Below are 23,157 nucleotides of genomic sequence, written 5' to 3' on the forward strand. Positions count from 1 at the left end.
AGATTCTGTCCCTCGTAAGGCAGGGGTCTCGTGTGGCAGCTGTAGAATCAAGTCCCCACTTCTGTTTAGTGCAAGTTACTAGCAAGACCTTTCTCTGCCCCCTTTACACTCTTCTGGTACCAAGATTATCTAGGCATCTCAGTTATAACTTGTGAGCTGACATACTAGGTTGGAAGCGCTTCGGTTTTCTGTCCTTTCGACTTGCCGATCTTCTAGAACATGGTTTTCTGTGCAAAAAGTTGGCAGGGATGTGAATAATGATGGGCTACTTAAACATTACGTGGCTTGGCTAGGATGGACTTATGATTTTCCTGCTTGCTTGGAGGCGGTGGGTTTTTCCCTTGCTTTCTCCAGTGTGTGATGATGGCTCCAACTATAGGATAGTTGGATTCAAAAGGAAAGCCGCAACAGATTGACAAGACAAGAGAATAAATATGAAATAGCAACTTATGCACTAAGGAGCAGTTGTCATAGATTTTACCATTTGTCTTGCTGGTATGGCTGCAGATTTCTTCTTTGTTTTGGGAGACACCTATGGTGATTTTAAGGAAAATTAGGATGGCTTTTATGGATTTGAATAATTTTTGTATCAATGGGATGTTCCTTTGTGGCTGCAAAGGTAATGTGTTCTGTGTTATAAGAAGAATAATAATTCACCAAAGCATGTTTTTGACATTCAAAGGACAAATCTTAAATTCACATGTGCCTCATCTGTGCACTGTCACCTTGCTCCACATTCTGTATCCCGGTCATTAAGAGACACAAATGCATGAGGGTTTTGTGACTTTCTGAAGGAAACTGAGCCAGTGTTTGTCCTACATCTGCCACCAAACCAGTACGGAAGGTGAGGAGCCTGTGGGCTGTAAAATATCCCCGATGGCTGAGGAACCCACTGATGACTTGAGTTCATCATTCAATCTTGCAACACCCCAGACCTGCAAAACAATAGCATTTTAATAAAGTATGCTTTTAAAGAATATACTTGGTGTGAGAGATGGGCTAGTAGAAATGAAATTGGGGAGGAGATGGATGAATGTAAGACCCTCAGGCCAGCGATACGAAGTCAGACCAGGGATCTGGTTAGCCTGGTACTCTGTCAGCCGATGGTGCCCCACGGCGGGTGCGGGTTGCAGCAGATAGGAACAGGTCAGGTACGTAACATACACCTGCCCAGGCTGTTATTCCACGCTCAGCAATTCGTGGCTTGGAAATGATGTCTTGCATTAGTAACCTTTGATGGATTGTTGTACAAATGTATCCATTTTCTTCCTCAACTCATACATTCTTTTAGCACCCCCACAAATGGGCAGCAAAGAGTTACAGAAGTTAAAGGCGTTGGGTGAAGAATTTGCTGTTGGGGATTTTTCCTCTTCAAATGAACCGCCTGCCGGTTTTATGTTCTCTACTTTTTGTGCTGAAGATAGAGAGAACGATTGGACCACATTTTTCCTTTATATATCATTTGTGATTTTATAGAGCTGTTTCATGCCTCATCCTCCTGCTGTCTCTTTTACAAGGTACAGGAATAACAGTATGCCATATCTGTATTTTTATGTAGTAGATGAATGCAATGACCTGTTAATATACTGTGTGTAGATCTGCTCTGTCAGACTGCTCTTGCGGTAACAACAGCGGCTAGACTGTCTTCCATATTTGCAGAACTGTTAGTGTAAACTGGCTCTGCATGTTTGAAGCGATCTTCCTGAAGCGGTGTTGTTTCCACGTACCTGTGAGATGTTTAGAAAACATCTTCAGAGCCCGTCAAAGTCAAAGGGGAGTATTCAGCATCTCTTCAGGAGACCGTTAGGTACTTGCGTCGAATTTGAGAATCGGATCTGCCCGATTCTCTGTGGTCTCATGTAGATAAATTCGATGCTATTATGTGGCCTTCAGCCTAGCAGGAAGCTGGATACTGGGTCCTTAAAGTATTATTTGAATTCTTTTCAGTTGTAAGACCTTTTTCTTCACTGTAGGTTCTAGCGTTGCGTTTTTAACGATGTCTTTCCCGTTTTGTTTCCCATCTGGTGGATTCGGCCGCGATGCTCCTCCTGCCTGCTGCTGTCCCGCAGCGTTAGTTCCTATGGTTACCCCCTCTTTGTGGGGTGACAAAGGTTGGCATCTTGATTCTCCCGAGCCAAATTCTGCCCTTTGACTCTCTCCCCTTTTCACACCCCTGGCTAAGCTTGGCCTCTTGCTCCGCTCGGAGGCTTGTCGGCGAGGGGGTTCCCATGGAAACGAGGAAGGAAATTTGAAAAGAGAAGAGAACAGAAGCACAAAGGGCTGGTTAATTTGAATTTGAACAAGGAAGGAAAGCTCCTTGTAGTTCATCTTTGTGTGCTGTAGCAACCTGAAATTTATCTTTTTAAAGTTGCTTTCAATTTGTAAACTTGTTTATGTTCCCTGTTTCTTGATTTATAGAACAAAAGTTGTCATGTTTGTGCCACTGAGCAAGGAGAAACATCTTCCTTTTTAAGTTCAACGAGAGAATTCTGGTCAGCCATTCATTTAGCTCTTTTCACCTCACAGGTCCAAAAGCACCGCTCATGTTTTTAATATTTTTCTCTGAAAACTTACACGTATTACTTTTGTTCCCTTCGTAATGATTTGATCATACTGTCAATTATCTAACATCCATGCATCCTTTTTTGGGGAGGAGTGGATGAATATATGCCGTTCGGAATCAGCAGACCCATTAGCTGAATCCCTGCCTATGAGTATTCCTTCTGGTTTCTTGTGCGTTTTTAGCGTTGTCGTCTGTTCTGGGCAGGCGCAACATGGAAACGTAACTGCGGAGAAGAAGATGGTAACAAAGTTTGGTCTTGGATTTCAGGTTTGATGCTTACTGTCAGTAAGGAAGAAAGCATTTAAAGAAACCAAAAATGTATATCACGTGGTTCTAAGTGCCTTTGAGACACTTCATCTGCGTATTACACAAATGTGTTAAGTAATTAAAGTTTGAGGTGAATTTGTTAAAGAATGCTGAAGTTACTTTGTCTTCAGGTTTTCCTCTGTAGCTTTTTGAATGACAGATAGTCTGTCTAGTTCTTACAGAAAACCAGTCTGTACCTCATGCAGAAGAAATACCATTTAAATGGTCTGATGTGAAAATTTGTCTTCCAACTGCACTTTTACAAAGTCTTTTGGCTAAAATACTGAAAAATCGCAGACCCTGAAGAGTACACAGAAATTTTCCTTAGTCTTACTTTGCAACTACAGGCAAATATTTCCTGTTATTCAGAATAACCTTAATTAAGTGGCATCACAAAGGCGACATAATTCTTCAGATCCATCAGTTACTTTTTTTCTGACACAATGGGAGGCGGTTGCTTTTGTCTGGAAATAGTAAGCTTCCAGGCTTTTAAAATTTAGGCTTTGGTTCTCCTCCCACTTTGTACTGGCTGCTATTAGTAGCCAGGGTCACGGAGAGGACTCAAGAAAGGGGTGTTGAATTGAAGCCAGGACTGTAAAAGATCTGTAGCTTGTGGTTCTCCTACAGCGGCAGCCGATGCCTCTGCCATAACCTGTTGTACCCATCAGAGAGGAGCCAGCGTGACGGATTAAAGGCCACGTTTTTGATCTCTGGGTGTTACTCCTCATCCACGAGGTGGGAGGCAGTGGGAGCCAATATGAGTGAAATCAGCAGAGGGCTGTTGGGCAGCACTCGTCGTGAAACATTAACAAATGCACGTACGTACACTTTGATCCACTACCCTGTCCCTGTCCTGCTTCTTTTGAGGCTTAAGAGACAAAGGGAGCTGGAAAGCCAGCTCTGCCATAAGAGCTTCCTATGGTTCATAAGAGCTTCCTATGGTTCTTCAGCGCAGAAACGCCCTCTGACTGGTCTTCTGTGGCTGCAGGTGAGCCCTGCTACAGCTGTCCAAACAGGGCTCATCCCAGCAGACTTCCAGCTCTTTTCACCTTCCCTACCTTGCAGCCCCACGCCTGGTCTTTGCTCAATTGCATTTTCCGTCCCTTTAGACACAGATACATATAAAATGGATTTTGCAGCGTTGGGCGATTATTCAAAGAGGCGATCAATGGGAAAACAGACATACCCCCTCTCGTCTCTTGCATCGCCCTCCAATGCTTTCATCTCCAAACAATTTAATGCAGTCTTTCCTATCTAGCTGACCTGCTCTTTTATAGTTTGATCCCACTGATTCTGTCCTGTGTCGATTCCCCCGCTGCAAACACCCCTGCAGCATATTCCGTGCAGAACCTGGCACACAGAGGACATTTGCAGTGCTTGCGAGTGTCTCACTGACTCTTTGAGATACCTTTTGAATAGGTACTTCCTCCGCAGTACCCACAGATATTTGCTTCTCTTTCTTCTGTTTATTTAACTGCACAAGAATTTGGGTCCATCATCCTGTGTAGGGGCCTCACGGAGTAGCTGCATAATCTTTTTGTCTCCCCTTATTTCCCTCCGTGTCCCCTCTCTCCTCCCACTGTCTCGTTAATCCTGTTACTGTGTTAGGTCTTGTCCTACTTGTCCCGAGTGTTTCAAAGACATGCAGGATACACAGTGGGAGTAATTTTTCTGAAAGATATTGGTGATACAGAAGAGGACTAGGCATAAACTTCTGTCCTCAACAGGGAGAAACTTCTGGACCTTTGAGGGCAAGATATTATTTAATCGATTTTGAGAGAAGCAAGCACGCTTTTAGGGTGCCGCAGAAACAAATAAGCGGAGGCACTGTGGGAATTCCTGTCAAATATTTATCTGGTAAATTATTAACTGTAGGGAAGAAAAATCAACTTCAGGAGCTTGGTTTTATTCTTAATTTGATAGTTTTGGTGAATTCAGACGCTCGTGAGGCAGATGACAGCTTTCTGTCCGGTGGGGAAGTGTGGCACAATTGCAATTATTTTTTAAATTCTCTTTCCCTATCCTCCCCTGTAGAGTCCCTCTGTGACCTCGTTAACTTGGCACTAAGTGGGAGGGATAGTATCCCCTGTTGAATCCTAAATTTTAATTTACAGCTACTGTGTTTGGACATGTTTTTTAAAAACGGTTAATTATTACAGTTGAAGTCACCAATTATCTTAAAGCTTCTATTTTAAGCAGAAATGAATTTTCATTTCATATGTTGGAGGAGATTGAGATTTTTCTCAGTCCTGACTCTTCTGCGCTCTATTACTGTCTGATGAAATAGAGAGGCCCAATTAGTGACCCTCTTGTAATTCTGTAATTAAGTAAAAGAAATATATATTGGGATGGAAAATCTCTTAGAAGTTAAAAAAGCCACCCTACCAGATGGAGCCAATGTTTGGTCAGAATATGTAGACTTGCTGTAGAATTATAATAATGAAAGAAAAACCTCTTTCCAAAGACTGAAAATTTCCCCCAAAGCCCCCTCATTTTCCCTTTGTTTGTGTCGAGCTGCATGCGCTGTGCAGGCGGCACACGGCAAGAATTTTGCGCGTAATACCAAAATATAGAAAGTTGATCCTAAGGTTCAACTATCCAGGTCCCCTCTTATTTTTGTCATGGCTGCTTTGTACTTGCTCGCAGTAACAGCAACAGCACAGGGTGATTCTGCATGGAGCTCCTGGTAACACTGAGAGATACATGGTTGGTTTTTTTACTCAAACTTCCAGGTAAATATACAAGTTTTCCTGAATAAAATCCGGATTATATTATCATCTGGCCACATCTACCCAATTAATGCATGTGAAGGGTACGAAGTACTGCAGCTTTACTCCTCCTGTGGTAGAAATTGGCTAAAATAGCTGCAGACCCAGATACAATGTCCTGAGGATCCTTACAACTGAAATAGTCTGAAAACTGTAATTGGTATTTGAGAGAGAAGAGAAACGGTAACAGCTGGTAGTAGAGTAACTCTGTAAAATGACGTGGAAGGTGCTGTGGAATTGCAATTGGAGGCGGTGCAGCTTGGCTGGGATTGGATCCTACTCCAGTAAATGCATATAGGGGCAGCCGGGCTGCAGAGTTTGTAGTGTAGACCATGCATCCCGGAAAACCATCCCACATTATTTATGCCTGTAAAACAACCTGCTAGTTTTTAGAATTAACTGTACCAAAAAACATCTTAATATATATATTAGACTGATAGTGTAGCTTTCCTGGAAATTAAGCAGGAGGGAAAGAAAATCAAAGCAGCAGATAACATATTTTAAATATTGCCCTGTGAATATCCTTAATTTTGAGGCCTGAAGGTGCAAATCTCCTCTCCTATTCAACTGTTGACACGTGTGTGTGTCTGTGTGTGTGTGTATGTGCTTTTGCCGGTATGTAGCTGTAACAGATGGTTTGTAACATTAGATTAAGACGCAGCTGTTAAAATATTAGCATTCATTTTGCGGATAGGTTTTGGTTGCTATTCAGAATAATTTTCACAGTATTAATCCAACAGATTATGTTCTTACTTCAGCTTGCATCATATTGTTTATGTACATAGTTGTACTGGATCGGTGTCACACTCTGTTTCTTTCCAAGCCATGTATACCAAGCCCCTGACATTTTCATTGTTAGAGAGGCATTATTGTATTACCTGAGTATTTGTTTTGATTTTCAATAAATACTAAGCAGGATCAAGAAAAGTTTCACTCTGTAGCTGCACACGTCTGCAAATTCATTTGGCATGACTGGTTTTGGTTTTTTATATAATAGCACATAACAAAGTTACAGTCCTAGTGGATATTGCAAGATCATTCCCTGAGGTATTTAGGTTAGATTCTTTATGAGCTTTCATAGGAGCAAAATTAAGTCATTTCACCTACGCCCAAGGAGATGTCGATCCTAATGTCACCAGGAAAGACATGCGAGTTTTTGATAGATGACTCCTGCTTTGAGAACGCTGTCTGATATTTCAAGTTTAAACAGTAAATTTATTAATTAGGGTGACTGAATCTGCCATTGAATTCTTATCTATGAAACCAGCTGTTTTGGCGAGTAAGAGAATTTTGTGAGAGAATTTTGACAGCAGACTGGCTGCCAAGGGAGTAGCAAATAGAGCTTTCTGAATTCATTTAGTGTGTTTTTTCTCTTGCAGCCTTCTGTCTGCAAAAGGTTATGCTCCTGGGTTTGAACAGAATTGACGACTGTTCTCTGCCATAGCACAAAGTCTTTGTCTTCTGTGTTGTGGAGCTAATGCTATAAAACTCAAAGCTTTGCCTTAAACATATCCTTGTAACATTCTCTGGGTCTAGTTGGGTTCAGGGAAGTTGAACGCTGTTTTAGATGGTTGTGAACACACCAGATGTCCTGAGCAGCACAACTTAGGGTTCAACAGTAACTAGCTGTAAGGTCAGCCTAGCTGTGCCCTGTTCTTCATCCTCCAGTAACACATCCCTTTTGCACCTCGTGTGCTGGCACCGGAGTTTGCCCAAGGCTATTTTAAGGTCTTTAAGGAGCTAAACCAGTAAAAAACTAAGCTTAGAAAAAAGTGAATTGATCAACCTAGGTGCGTTATACGGGCAAGATATTTAGATGCCAACAGTTAAGGGGCTCAGCATCGAGGATCTTACCTGGATTTTTATACTACTGATGGTCCAAATACAGCATGTGTGGCTTTGAGGTTAGGTTTGTGGACAGTTTCAATCAATCTTAAACCCAAGTCAGTGCAAAGGGGAGGGGCAGGGGTTCATAAACTGATGCCCGTAATGAAAGTGCACCCTGAAGTGTGTTTGGTGGCATCTGTAATTTGTCCTCACTTCACAGCCATACAGGAGGAGGAGGATGACAACTGACCAGCTCACATTTACTTCTAAGGGAGTCGGCAAACTGTAGGTTCCCTTGGTTAGTCTGTTAAGGAGCACTGTGGCTTGAGTGTCAGAATTCAGAAGACAGAAGCCACCTCCTGTCCTCATCCCAGTGGAAAACATGGAGCTTCACGTAGCCTGCATTGGCTTGTAACATTAAGCTCTCTTAGATAGAGCTACCAAGGGGATCAGGGGCTGGAGCATCTCCCTGATGAGGAAAGGCTGAGCGACCTGGGTCTGTTCGGCCTGGAGAAGAGAAGGCTGAGGGGGGTCTCATCAGTGCTTATAAATATCTGAAGGGTGGGTGTCAGGGGGATGGGGCCGGGCTCTTTTCAGTGGTGCCAAGGGGCAACGGGCACAAGCTGGAACACGGGAAGTTCCACCTGAAGATGAGGCAAAACCCCTTCCCTGTGCAGGTGCCAGAGCAGGGGCACAGGCTGCCCAGAGAGGCTGTGGGGTCCCTTCCCTGGAGACATTCACCCCCCCCCGGAAGCGGCCCTGTGCCCCTGCTCTGGGTGTGCCTGCTCAAGCAGGGGGTGGGACGGGATGATCTCCAGACCCCCACCAGTCTGGGATTCTGCAACATCAACTGTGTGAAAAAACACAGTTAGCGAAGTCACACGTGAAATAGTAGAAGTCATCCAGCCTTTGAAAAATAAAAGGAAATTCTCTTCAGTGGGAGTATCCAGTGTTGCTTTCATTGTATTTTAGAAATCCAACTTGTCTAATCTTATTCTGCAGGGTATTAATGTTGTTTGTGATGTGACAGACGCTGTCATTCTGTATGTTGATGGCAGTAAAAATGAAAAGGTGAAGCGAATCTGATTGGTGATTTTGAATCTTGGCTATGTTCTTATCTCTATTTTCCCTCATGTTTCCAACTTTTTGAAATTCCCTTTTTATGAGCTCTGAAGAGCTTGATCTGTCTACCGACTCCATTGTGTGCTCTCAAGTTAGTGTCAAGCCTTCTAACAAATCTTCATACCAAATGCTTTTCCTCCTTCACACAGCCAGATAAATTTTAGAGCACCACGCCAATGGTGAAGTGTTTATACTCTTCACTTCTGTTGTTCTTCAAGGAGACAGACCTCCCTTGAGTTGGCAGAAACAGTCCGTGAGTCCCTGACGTCCCGATCAGTCTGCGGTGGCAGAGCTGAAGGGAAGAAAAGCTTGTTATCGCTAACGCTCCACTTCTCGTAATGGGTATCTTTCTCCTTCCCACGGTGACGACAGCACTGGAGCGTTTTTTCGGCAGGCATAAAAGCAGCGATCCCACTCACTTTGTACTTGGAAGGTTGTCTTTGCAACTGCAGGAGATAGAAATGTGTCATTTAAATGAAAAATATTCTTTTGTCAAGGCTTACAGCTCCTGCCCCATAGTCCCTTGCTTGTCCAGGGAAGTGTGCTTTATAGTGTCGTAACTTAATAGTATCTAAAACACGGTCCAGAGGATATATATTTATTTCTCCGTGATACTTTGGAATTCTCCCAAGCCCATCACAGCAGGCATATGGAGAGGAAGGAGGAAGTCCAAGCAGTCTCAGCTGTCTTATAAAAACTAACACTTCTTGCAAATAGAAATTGTTACCAGGACCACCCATCTGCCTTCGTTGGTTCCTAAAACGTAGAGATCACATTAGGAAAAGTGCAAATTGACAGATGGATGCCATCTTTTCAGTGTCTTCCGAAGGAACTTCAGAATTTAAAATGAAGCAGCAGATCTCTTTAAAGAATGACAGCAGATGGCTCTGCTTTTTAGTCATATAGACAGAGATTAATGCCATTTGCCGTCTTTTAACTGCTTTCATCTTCATCCTACTTTTTTTCCCTGCACTTGAGAAATTAACCTCAGCTGTCTGTTTACAGACCAGAAAGCTTGGGGTGGTTTGTGTGATCGCTGCCCTTCCACAAGTAAGGCAGGTAAAACAATTGGTCTTAGGTTTTCAAGTGAATGACAGGGTGATTGGCTGGTTCAACCTATACCATGAGAAAAATATTGTTTAAAACTATAATAAATGCTTGACATTTTTATTGTTGGAATGACTTAATGGCTATTTAAATGTAGACATATATTTTTAGCGACACAGTCTGAAATTTTTTACTTCCCAGCCCATAAAGTGGTAGTGTCAATCTAATCCAGTTTGCAACCCTAATTTTTCCAGCTAGCATCGAATTCCTGGGATATTGGAAGGCAGCGGGCTATGTGGTTCGTAAGGGTCCATACAGATAATTTGAGAACAGCATTTTTCCTTGCTGAAGAGAAAAGCTTAACAGATGGCCAGAATTGTGGCCCCATTTGGCTTTTCTCATACCTGCATCACTGTGCAAAGCTAAAAATAATTAATAAAAGCAAAGTTTACCGAAATTTCTCCAGACGAGGAAGTTAATGGTGAGGTAGGCTTTGAATATACGTTATGGTAAGTATTTGTTGTAGTTTAGCCCCAACACCAATCTTTAACAGGCGCAGCAAATACAAGAGCATGGTGCAGATCGGATAAACTAATATTGAGAACAGAGTCTCTGCTGTGACCAGCAACTGTTATTGTTGCAAACCCTTCGTGCCCCATGTTGGGTGCCAAAAAGGACTGTTGTGGTTTAGCCCCAGTCAGCAACTAAATACCACACGGCCGCTCGCTCACTGCCCCCACCCCTGTGTGATGGGGAGAGAATCAGATAATGATGGTGATGATGGTAATAATAATAATAATGAAAACAGTGAGAGAAATGAAGCCTGAAAATAAAAGGAAAAAAAAAAAACACAAGTGATGCGACTGCTCACCACCTGCTGGCTGATGCTGCTGGTCCCTGAGCCACAATCACTGCCTGCCCCCAGCCAGCTCCCACCAGCTAATGTACTGGGCATGATGCTATATGATATGGACTATCCCTTTGGCCAGTTTGGATCAGCTCTCTTGGCTGTGCCCCCTCCCCTCCCGGCTTCTTGTGCACCTGGCAGAGCATGGGAAGCTGGAAAATTCTTGACTAGTACAAGCCCTACCCAGCAACAACCAAAACATCGGTGTGTTATCAATGTTATTCTCATACTAAGTCCAAAGCACAGCACTGTACCAGCTACTGTGAAGAAAATCAACTCCATCCCAGCTAAAACCATGACTGTATTCTACTCTAAATTTGTCTTGGCACTGTGCATTCAAAGCAGGCCTTTGAAAACAGAATAAAGGGTCTGTGGAATAAAGCTGCACTTCCACGGTCATGTTAAGTTGAGCAAATGTGGGTCAGTTCCTAAAGAAATGGACTTACTGTGACACACCTGACTCTGTTTCTGGCCCCTTCAGCCACCGTGACTTATGCGGCCGTGTGGCACCAGCTTAAAGCCAAAATGAGTGAGAAAAAAGTAGCTTTCTGTTAGATGTGGCTATGTTTTTTTTGAAGAAGGTGGTGCCCCAGAACACTTCTCTTTGCAAATCTCTGCTGTGCTGTGTGAGGGCTCCCTAGTCTTTAGGAAATGCCGGCTAGGTTACGGCAGGACGCTCAGCTGCGGCCTCATTTAGAAGTTAGCATCAGCAGTTGAAGTACGACAGCAGTTGTTCGGCTCAGGATATTAACTTACAGCAAATATGTTCAGGTTAGGCTTGTGTGGCAGCATGACTGTGGGACACAGGCCGCAGCAGACCTAGCGGGATTCCGAGGAGCGTGCAGGTCAGAGCCGTCGGAGAACAAATTTCCACTGTCTCAAGAAAACCAATTGTGCCTGTAACAGTCTCTGGAGAGCGTTCACATGAACTGCTCTGCTGTCAGAGCTGTGAGAGCAGTTCAATCGGAGAAGTGCAGTGATCAAAAGCAGGAGGCAGTAACAGGTTCGGTCTAACTAGCAGTTGTCTGAAGAGTTAAATCTAGCTGCAGCTTCTGCGATTCTCCTCGGGAGGTAGCCTGGAAAGCATTATTGCCCATGGACTTTGAGATACAGTTCAAGATTTTTTCCTTAATGAATAGCAAGCTGAATTCAAACCCAGGGCAGCACAGGACAGAAAGAGCAGATGATGTGCCTGGCCTGAGCCGGGATACGCCCTGAGGCAGTTGCTTCCACCAGAGAACTGCAACAGTAATGGATAGTCATAGCATCACTCTTTTCCCGTGAGCCCGAGGGAAGAAAGCTTCCCTCCTTCTGCCTATGAGTTTATGAGAATGCTTCCTGTTCAGTTTTCTGTTAAAAGAGAGGAATATATCAACAAACAAAGCAGTGAAAGATTAGCAAAATCTTTTTAAGTCTTGCAGTAATGTCGCTTCCCAAATAACAGCCAGCTAAATGTAGAATAAAAGGTGGAATTTGGTTTATTCTCTCTCAATAATATTAGAAGTCTGAAACTGTAACGCAGCTCCACCTGTGTATTGATAGTTATTGCTCGTGCTTTGTAACGAAGTGAGAATTTGTTTAAAATATTATTTTTTGGGGGAAAATCTACACAAGTCATTGTGGCTCTCCTTTGCTTTCATCCCCTCCTGAAAAAACAAAAACCCAAAAGAAAAGCAAAGGCAAGCAGGGGGTCCCTTCCAACCTGTGGTTCTGTGATTCAGGGGATTTCTACTCTCTGTTAGAGCATGACCATTAAAACGTTTTCAGCCGATAGGAACCGTAGGGAAGGAAGGAGCTGAGGTCACACTGCTGGGAATCGGGAAATGTCTTAAAGCAACTTTGCTACCAGCAAAGAAAATTCTGAGGAGGAGGGAAAGAAGAGATGGGTACTGTTGCACTGCAGGTTGGGCTGCTCTGAGGAGAGCAGTGATACGTGATTGGGGCACGTTACCTGATACACAACACCTGCGTGGCAAAGCAAAGGCGGGATGAGAGTGTTCGGACCCAGCCTGAAAGAAGTCCAGTTCATAATGCTGCTGCTATCGCTGTCTTTGAAGGGATTTGAATGGTTGTAAAGATTGTTCTCAGAAGTAGAAGGACCGGTGGGTGTACAGCTGTAGATAGATTATACAGTTATGTGATCTGGCATATTTTAAATACTTAAGTACCTCTAGTAGCGAAGAGTGTTTATCTCTTCTGATACATTTATCTCTTCCCTTTCTTGGATTTCCCAGGACTTGGCCTGAATTATTGAAATCACTTTGGCTATCACGTCTTCTCGTGTCCCTGTCCTCTTCCTCTTCCCTCTGCGTGTTGAGTTGTTCAACAGGCATTCTTCAAAAGCACGTCCCATTTAAACAGAGGGCCTCTCCTTAGGCGCTGAAATGGAACAGGGCTAAACGTCATAACTTGCACTGTGTCCTTGGGCAAGAGCGTAAAAAAAGTCTCTTAGTCTCCCTGGCTTTATTTTTAAGAGTGAACAACATAATCAGTAGATGGAAATGACGTTTCATCTGAGGAGCTGCAACAGGGTAAGATGATTTTAGAGGTAGGGTGCTTGCAGACTGAGCTGCTCCCTGTAACAAATGCTGCTGGTACTGCTTGAAAGCAAGTCGGTGTCTTTTTCTGTGTTGTGAGGAGTGGTTGGAAGGTTTTTTCTTCTTCTGTTGTCTAGCTCAGCCTCTTCATGATTTTAAAATTATTTTAAAATAAACTGATTTTATATAATTCATAAGAGAGTTCTTGTCTGCCTGCAGCTGCTATTTTGAGAGACGGAATGGTGTGAGAGAGGCCTGGAGCTACTGTGAAACAGAACAGCCAGCACTAGGGGAAGGAACAGGACTATTAAATTACCCCTATTTAAGTGTATTTGCTCAGTGTTGTTGGGGTTGAGTATATCTGTGCTGTGTTCTGAGGCTATGCCAAGGCCATGCTCAAACCCAACTTGTTTTCTGCGGCTCTGAAGAACCCTAAGTGCAGCTAACATGCCCTCTGGGGGACTTTGTCAGGGAAGATTTGGTTACTCCAGCGTTACTTCAGATGTTGCAGTGTCTTCAAGCCAGCCTCCAGCTGCCACGCCAGAAGGGAGTGGTCTCTGCATAGACCCTGCATCCTATCTGTCAGGCCTAAGAGGGGACAGATCTTGTGCCTCATTGTCCAGGCCCATGTGGATGCCTTGGAAAATAAATGGCATCTCAGAGAGCAGGAGAAGCCGGTGTTTAGGCAGCTGTCTTGCATCCCGCACGTTTGAGCACCCTGTAACGTAGCCCTCGGGCTGCTGAAGGGGTCAGCCAGGGAGCATGCTGCTCTTACTAGAGTGCTCTTTCAGACCCTGGAGCCATTGCCAAAGAGCACCTTCTGCCTCCCGCTTTTTGGACATTTCTTGTCCCGGTTCCAATATTCCCTCGGCACCGTCGCCCAGCGTCCTTTGGAGCTGGCGGAAAGCCATTACAAGAGCCACCTCTCCCCATAGCAGGATCAACAGGATACAAGGAAATACCGGTACCTTTCTGTCCCCTTGAACTTGCTTTACTATTCTTCCTTTGCCTTGCAATAGCCATGATCTGGAGCTCTGTTTGCACAGTTTTCTCATGTCTTGAGGTAGTCTGGGATCTTCCTAAATAGTACAGCTTTCTGCAAATCAATCAAAACAAACCTGATCTTTTAATGAAGGTGAAGTAGCAGGAAAAGAGAGATTTCTGAAACCTCTTTTCCTCATGGAAGGCGTATCAGAGGAGAGTAGTAGAGCATTTTTTGCGTGTTTTGGATTTGTGATGAAAACAGTGGTGATAATACAGAGATGTTTTCATTATTGCTGAGTGGTGCTTGCACAGAGTCAGGGCCTTTTCTGCCCCTCACCCCACCCCACCAGCAAGTGGGCTGGGGTACACAAGGATTTGGGAGGGGACACAGCCAGGACAGCTGACCCCAACTGACCCCAGGGATGTCCCACACCAGGGGAAAGAGGAGGAAGGGGGGGATGTTCAGAGTGATGGCATTTGTGTTCCCAAGTCACCGTTATGTGTGATGGAGCCCTGCTGTCCTGGGGACGGCTGAACACACACCTGCCCATGGGAAGGAGGGAATGAATTCCTTGTTTTGCTTTGCTTCCGCGCGCAGCTTTTGCTTTACCTGTTAAACTGGCTTTATCTCAACCCATGAGTTTTCTCACTTTTACACTTCTGATCCTCTCCCCCATCCCACTGCGGGGAAGTGAGCGGGCGGCTGCGTGGGGCTTGGTTGCTGGCTGGGGCTAAACCATCAAATAAAGGAAGACTAGTATCTTAAGCTTTGCCAGTCATGTCAGGCATCGTAACTACCTAAATCAACTTCTTGGATCCTTGTTGTCAAAAAATCGTTTTACCTGTGTTGTAGGCAATAGCTATTTAAAAATAAAAACATATATGCATCTGAAGTAAACGTCCAGCCAAATAGAAAGCGTTCCTTGAGCAGTAATGAGCTTGTAAATGTGAATACTTTCCAACTATTGCTTCCTTCCTCCTTGTCAATAGCTCTGAAGGGTTATACTGCTCTTCATACAAGCTACTGCCAAATTGCCTGGCTCTGTTGTCACGTGACAACGTTTTCAGAAATGCATAGCGCTGAAGAGAATTTAATCAGCTCGGTAAATAATAATTATGTTAAGAAAACCCATCAGTAAAATCACAGCACGGTTGTGTCTTGCATTCCAAAAACGAACCTTTTGCAGAGGAAGAATTGGAGGAGTAACGAGGTGATAAGGAAGAACCGAGATGTGAAACTTTTCCTCATCATTTCTAGTAATTGTCATTTATATTGTCACAGAACATGACCTGTTTTTTCCTCGTTGGGTCTGTTCTGTTCTAGAGTTTGGCAAAATAAAATGTTGAATCAGCTAAAATACTTTTCAGGAAATTACATTTTGAAAATGTAATCTTTCTACAGCCTAGCCTTCGGCTTCAGTTACAATAAGATTTAGGTTTTATATAGATACAGCAGCGTCATTTGTGCTTCTGCTATTGCACCACAAATTTTGAGGATGAGGCTTCTTGCTCTATAATCCTGCTGGGCTGTGGAGAAGAGGAAACTCTGGTATCACGATAATGGACTTCTAATAAAAATCTATCTAGAACAGAGCCCGTGTTTGCCCTGCCATTGATCAGGCAGCTGTCACCTTTCCTTGTCAAGCTATGATTTGAAATATAAGTCCAGGAAAAGAAGTGGCTTACTAAAATGTCACTGCTGTCTCTCCAGTCTGGAGGTAGCAGAGTAATTCCACATTCACATGCTGGTTTGTTTTATTCTAGTTTTAAGCCCTAATGTATTTCAATATTCTGTAGTTCCAGCCCTAAGAGAATATAGTTGATTTTCTATTAATATCTGAAGAGGTGGTGAGGCTTTGTATAGTGGCAGGTGCAGCACAAGCTCAGAATAAGATATTGATTGACTCCTGGAGAGTTTTAAAGACAAGCCATAACAAAGCAAGAGCAAAATGAACCCCCGCTGGATAGTGAGACGATAGCATGGATTATCAACGTGCACCAGTTTTCATTAAGACATAAATTCCTGCCTTACTTCTTTTCCTTCTTTTTCATCTTCAGAAATACTTGAGAACAGCTGTATCTTGGCTAATTGCAATAGATTTTCTCTCGGTGCTTCCAAGGAGTGTTGCCATCACTTAAACCTGTTTTAAGGCAACACGGTAGCACGAGACACCAGTTATTTTTTCTGGCTAATTTTTTTCAGGCTTTGATTTCACAATGTTTTCTGATGGTTAGTCAAGAAATGACATATTTAACATGACTTCAGTGTAATTACAGCCCTGTTTTGGAAGGTAGAATGTTCATGTCTGTATAAGAATATATATAACGATAGCATGCACGTTGGGACTGTTTTCTGTCCGCAGATATGCTCTGATCATAGAACTGAGATTTTAGCAGATGGGTTCTCTTCAGTTGGACAAGATGCCATGGGAAGAGCGCAGTGGAAAATGCCCTGTGTTTGCATTTTGTAGAAAGATATGAAGAACACTGCCCTGCTGAAGAAATTCAAGAAATAGGTTATTTACAAATACTACGTTGTGGCCTGAAAATAATATTTAAAAGATCACGGTGTGCTGTATTTCTCTAATGTCAAGGAATCTTGCATTATCTACCATTCCTCAGATTTTAATCTCATCAACTGAATGCAAATTTTTCATATTATCCTACTGCGTAAGAGCTTGCAATTCATGATGTGCCTGTCAGTTACACAAGCACTAAAAGGAATCAGGTTTCTATGACTGTTACTGGAGAGTGTGAAGCTAAGCCTGAATCCTCAAAGGTGTTCAGCTGTCTAATTCCCATTGATTTTAATGCAAATTGAGTACATAAATGTCCCTTGTGAATCTTTGTCATTGTCCCCAGGCTTCTTGATTGCCTGTCTTCTTAAAATAACGCAAGTGCTGTATTATGGTGATCACTTCTTCCAACAGACAAAGTTCAGAAAAAGAAGGCCGTGGTTATGGTCATGGTTGTGAAAGCCCTGACATCTCATGAGACAAATTACAGCGTACTGCTGAAGCGTTCTACAAAACTGCTGTTTGGAGCTACTGAATTCTCCTTTTTCTTTTCTAGCCCTTTCATCCAATGGTGAATTTGGAATGCTCCAGAGATTTTCGACCGTTTCTGTGTGCCCTCTACGCTCCTGTGTGCATGGAGTACGGCCGTGTCACTCTCCCTTGTCGCAGGCTCTGTCAGAGAGCATTCAGCGAGTGCTCCAAACTCATGGAGATGTTTGGGGTCTCATGGCCCGAGGATATGGAGTGCACCAGGTGAGCAAATTGGTTTTTTTTTTCAGAATCCCAGGATAAAATTTTAGTATGATCTAGGAAGTTCTATGATCTGAAATGGACGTTTTAACTGTGTTCCATTACAAATGCCCTTATTTTCCCTTCCCTTTGTGTGACAGCCTGTTTCCTGGGGTGGAAACTGAGTTTGTATTTCTATCATCTGCCCAAGGGATAAGCTGAAAATTTCTGTGGGCAATTAGGGTAAACTACATGTCCGTATTCTTCAATTAATTAATATACCTATCTATTTTTCTTCTTTGTTATTTATCCTGACCTGGTTTTGTCTGCTATACCGAAGTTTAATAGGTGATCCTGCTATAAATTTATCTGAGAGGCAAAATTACAGATGCTGGAGATGAATAGTCTCTTTTTCTGAAGGGGGAGCTGGCTGGTTTTGATGAGTATATAAAATTTCAAAGCTCTGTCTTCAGAGCGTCTCCCTCTTGTCGAGCTTGTGTGCAAACAGATGTTTTCAGCTTTACATTAGGCAAATAACTGTATAGAAAAGTATTCGATGATGTTCCAATCTATTTGAAACAGAATATACATGAAATTGAAAACAACCTCTTTACGTTGGTTTTTTTTTTGTAAGTGACTCTGCTAATAAAATACAGGAGCACAAACAGGGAGAAATAGTCTCTCTTACAGTTGGATTGGAGGGAATGAAAAACAATGAAAACTTCTTTTAGCAAAAGCATAAGTCAGAGGATGTTTCTAGGTCCCAATAATCTGGCTCAAAGATCACTCTGACTCCATGCTCCGAACAGATGCCTGGGCCCTTTAGGTCTCCCATCTCCTCAGTAAGGGCCAGGCAGTGAAATTTCAAAACCAGAGATAAAACTTTGCTGGTGCTGTGTTAGTGCCACGGTGCCAGAACATGAACTGTGGCAGAGGAACAGGCATACTTAGCTTACGCTGTGCTTGCTGAGGCGATAACATCTAGCAGAGGGAAGAACCGGACAGCTATGCATGGAACCTCTCCAGTTTCTCCTTCCAAACTTGCAACGGCATCTCCAGCAGCCCTTAGCCTCCAGTCAGAGCTTTATGTAATTACTGAAACACCTTCATCATCATTTCAATTTAGTAACGCTAGTAACAGTACTAGGTCGGATTTTTGGTCTAACTAGCTCACTGCCCTATCTGATAGCAGCTTGTACAGTTGCTTAGGGAAAGGTTTGAAAATGTTCTATAAAATCCCTCTTCCTTGGGCACATAGTCTCAGTTTACAGTAAGCCTAAATCTGTAGACTTCCCGAGAAGGATTTTGTATCCTCAGCTTTATGCTTAAAGCTTCACTGGGCCCCTTGTCCATTTATTTCTCTGGTTTATTTTTAAGTGTACTTTATAGTTTCAACATCCACTGCATTCTGGGACAAGGAGTTCTGGAGTTTGTTTAAACATAGTATAGTATTTCAGGCATGACCCATTGCTTGGATTGTCTTTGTTTTTGCTCCAGTTGGTGTGTCTAAAGTCAGACATATAGATAAGGTTACTAATCTTTGCAAAGTATGTGTATATTTCTTGTAAATAATTCTTTTCTTACTTTTTAGATTCCCAGATTGCGATGAGCCATATCCTCGTCTCGTTGACCTCAATTTAGCCGGGGAGCCCACAGAAGAGGCCCCAATGGCAGTACAGAGGGATTATGGTTTTTGGTGTCCTCGGGAGTTGAAAATAGACCCTGATCTGGGTTACTCTTTCCTGAGTGTGCGGGACTGTTCCCCTCCTTGCCCAAATATGTACTTTCGGCGTGAAGAGCTCTCCTTTGCTCGCTACTTCATCGGGGTGATCTCCATCGTCTGCCTTTCGGCTACCTTGTTTACTTTTTTAACTTTTCTGATCGATGTCACAAGATTTCGGTATCCAGAAAGACCGATAATATTTTACGCTGTCTGTTACATGATGGTGTCACTAATTTTCTTCATTGGCTTTCTGCTTGAAGACCGAGTAGCGTGTAACGCATCTAGCCCTGCCCAGTACAAGGCTTCCACAGTGACACAGGGCTCCCACAACAAAGCCTGCACCATGCTTTTCATGGTGCTCTATTTCTTTACCATGGCTGGCAGTGTTTGGTGGGTCATCCTTACCATCACGTGGTTCTTGGCAGCTGTGCCAAAATGGGGCAGCGAAGCAATCGAGAAGAAAGCGTTGCTCTTCCACGCCAGTGCCTGGGGCATTCCAGGAACTCTAACCATCATCCTCTTAGCAATGAATAAAATTGAAGGTGACAATATTAGCGGCGTATGTTTTGTTGGCCTCTATGATGTGGATGCATTAAGGTACTTTGTACTTGCACCTCTCTGCCTGTATGTTGTTGTTGGAGTTTCCCTTCTGCTAGCTGGCATTATCTCTCTCAATCGGGTTCGCATTGAAATCCCGTTAGAAAAAGAGAACCAGGACAAACTAGTGAAGTTCATGATCCGGATTGGCGTGTTCAGTGTTCTGTACCTCGTGCCGCTGTTGGTTGTAATTGGCTGCTATTTCTATGAGCAGGCTTATCGAGGTGTGTGGGAGACGACGTGGATTCAAGAACGCTGCAGAGAATATCACATCCCGTGTCCTTATCAGGTGAGGAAACCAATATGACATATTCAGGAGTGCAGAAATTGGATAATGAGGGTATATATTAAGACTTACTTGTCGTCCCTGACTGAAAGTGCTGCTATTCCTAGAAGGGGATGTTCTTGCAGTACTCAAATTATTTGGATAATGCATTAGGCCTTCTGGAAGACTACATATTACTGGAAAACAGGAGGCTTGCATCAGCTGCTTCGTGTTTTTCTGTGGAGTTTCTGGGCTGTATGTGACCTATAGAGAGTATAAAGATGCTATTTTAAACCGCCTTTAAGAACAGGACTTAATCAGTTTATTTTTGGTCATTAGAGAGGCGTTAGAAGTTTTGCTCTGAAGGAATTTTGCCATTTAAACACAGTTGTCATCAGCCCGATTACGGCTTTTTCTAGTTTTCGTTGTTTATCTGTAACAGTTTTGTTGCCTGGCTTAGCCTAGAGGTTCAGTGCTCCTTTTAAAGCAGTCTGTGCGTGTGTCAGAAACCTCTATATAAAATCATACTTGAAGTGTCTTCTGAAGAAAAACAGAGCTTACAGCTCATCAGTTTGGTTATTTCAGGGAACTTACACTTCCTTGCTCAATTTGTTTAATCGAGTTATCAGAGGAACAGAAGCCTCTCAGAGCACTAGATATCAAACTGTCCACTGTTACGCTGGTGCACTTGCAAAGGAAGTATTGTAAGTATTAATTACTTGAAGCCTACTTCCCTTTTTGAGGCAAAGAGGCAAGCTGGTTTTGGAATGATATTGCACAGATATTTTCTGCAACGTATTTGAAAGCAGCTTTATTTCAAGAAGGTGGTACCGCAAGCACCCCCTGTAGAGCTGCACACACAGGGGTATAAAAACAAAGTTAGGTTTTGGCTCTAAAGCAGTTAAAACACCAGCTGGATCATCAAAGCTCACATTTTAATGCAATAAAATATCACTTAAAGGTTTGGCTTAGTCTATAGAGCTTGATAATAATCCTTTTATTACCTTTTAACCCTTTTTATTGTTTTCTCCGTTAGATTTTATTAGGGTGTGACTCTTCCCTCCCATCCAATGTGTGAGCATTTTTATGGCAGGAAATATCTGTCGGTGGGTGTGTTCAGTCTCATTTGCTTGATTGAGTCTTCATTGCGGACGGTTTTAATACATTAAACTGATGGATGCTTAAAAAGGGAGAAAGAGAGGGGCAGGAGGCTTTCTCTCAGTTAATTTCAAATACCCACCATTTGCCAATCTAAAATGCATATAATAATCTATAAAATTAAAAGAAATGTTTAACAAAAGCTGTTTTAAAGCTTGAAACTTCTGCTGTCTAAGGACCAAAATCCTGGCTAGTGGAATAATGAAAACATGTAGTAAAATGCTACTCGGATCCCAGGAAAACCGTTAACAGAATGGCTCAGCGGGAGTCAAAAGAACAATAATGGTTTCATTCACATCAAATTGGGTTGAAGGACCCGTAGGCCCTAGGGAGTATTAGAAGGGTTTTTCTTCTAGCTCATCCAATTTTTTTTCTTGAACTAAACATGCTTCCCTAATTAAACTCTCCAGACTTATAATTTAAATGGATTTCCAAAGCTGTGAGGAGAAATAATTTTGTCCTTAGATCATGCTCTAATATTTATTATTAAATCAGGGGAAAACGTAAAGCTTTGTGGAGAGCATCACTCACTTGCAAAATAAGACCATATTTTTTCTAAGCCTTGCTGTCATTTAACTTGACTTTGAATATTTGGATATCAGGGTCTGAGATTGGACTATCCTAAACTGAGAGCTGTCGTCGTTTCCGCAGTGGACATAGGTTTTAGGCAGCGTTGCTGCAGTTAGAATTTGCTGTTTGCGTAGGCATGCTTTTTCCAACACCAGCAAATCTGAGGTTAAAAATTCATTAGTCCGTTCAACCGTTACATCGGCTTTGCCATCAGGAGGATGATGCCACAGTAACTCATTCTGGAAAATTGCTAATGGGGGAAGCTCAAGTGCACAGCTGCTACAGGCGTGCTTCCCTGCCTCCCTCCTGCATGACGGCTCCGTGCGGGAGATACCGCGGGGTTAATACTCCGCTGCAGATTCTCCTGGCTGCTGCTAAACCAAAGAGGGCCTCGGCAGCTGGCGTCCAAATGGAAAGTAGACATCATGTTTCTTTGACTACTGAAAGGGCTAAATACTCCCAAAATGAAGGAAACAAGAAGATACCTTTCTGCTTCCGTCTTGATTTCTGGCTACCTGGACGTTTGCTGGGTTGACCTGGCTACGTATTATTATGGTTATTTGTCAGATCTGGGAGGCATCTCTTGCTTTCCTTGTGAAAGAAAAACATTTTTTGCCACGAAGATGGGAAATCAATATCCCAGTAATCCCATTCTTTGAGGACTAAGCAGGGCAAAAAGGAGCTCCTTCCTTTGCCCTCAGTGTCCCCAGCACTCCAACTTTCTAGAAGACACTAGGAAGCAGGGGAAGGGTTTGTGAAAGCTGCCAGCAACTCTCCCCCCATGAGCACATCCCGGTCCTCAGTTTTCTGTAGCATCATGGGCTGCTGCAGTTCAAGCAGTAGCTTTAACCTGTTGCCTGGGTAACAACAGGAGGTAAAACAGGCAGCAGTCGTGCCTCTGGTACCATGGCTGCGAGGGCTCCGACGAGCTCTGGGACGAGCTGTCAAAAGTTGAGCAGAGTGAATATTGTGTCCTTGAGTCTCTTTTAGTAAGGAAAAAACAACTGCTATGTTGTGAGGTGAGGTTTACTTACCGTATATACCATGTATCTAATGTGATTAAGAAATTTATTTGCACTCTCCCCGCTGTAGGGGAAATGCATTCTTTCCGTGGGCGTCAACTTAAATGGGCAGCTCATGGAGTCATGTTTTGTACCAACCTGGACAAGCCTCTTCATTTAGTTAAAAATACCAAGGATGCTGTGTTGGTATTCCACTTTTCACTCATTGCCTTAAAAAATGAAATCATTCTTGGCCTCAAAAAATGGATTAACATTTTTGTGCAAGAGGAGTTCATGCAGCGGAAAATTGAATTAATTTTCACTAGTTATAGAACCTGGTACCCCCATCATAAACGTAGTGTTTGAACTGGGCCGTGTGCATTACATGTTCTTCAGGTCTGGCTTTTATCTCATATGTTATCTTTTTTAATGAGGAGTATAGTGCAATTTTAGGTAGAATGCAAAAATGAAGGGAAAAAAAGCAGGGAAGTGTGACACGATCTGACCATCTAGCCGTCTCTTTTGCTACCATTGAAA

General features: G+C 43.0%; 1 protein-coding gene across 1 annotated transcript in view; it reads left to right on the plus strand.

Annotated features, from left to right (window-relative positions):
- Window positions 1-23,157, plus strand: part of FZD3 (frizzled class receptor 3) — a 60,447-nt gene that overhangs the window by 14,926 nt on the left and 22,364 nt on the right. The window contains exons 3-4 of the mRNA XM_075086495.1: window positions 17,134-17,330; window positions 18,898-19,915. Of these exons, the coding sequence (XP_074942596.1) occupies window positions 17,134-17,330; window positions 18,898-19,915 (1,215 nt within the window). The remainder of the gene's footprint in view (window positions 1-17,133; window positions 17,331-18,897; window positions 19,916-23,157) is intronic.

The sequence above is a fragment of the Phalacrocorax aristotelis genome, chromosome 3, assembly GCF_949628215.1.
Source record: "Phalacrocorax aristotelis chromosome 3, bGulAri2.1, whole genome shotgun sequence".
Classification (NCBI taxonomy): Eukaryota; Metazoa; Chordata; class Aves; order Suliformes; family Phalacrocoracidae; genus Phalacrocorax; species Phalacrocorax aristotelis.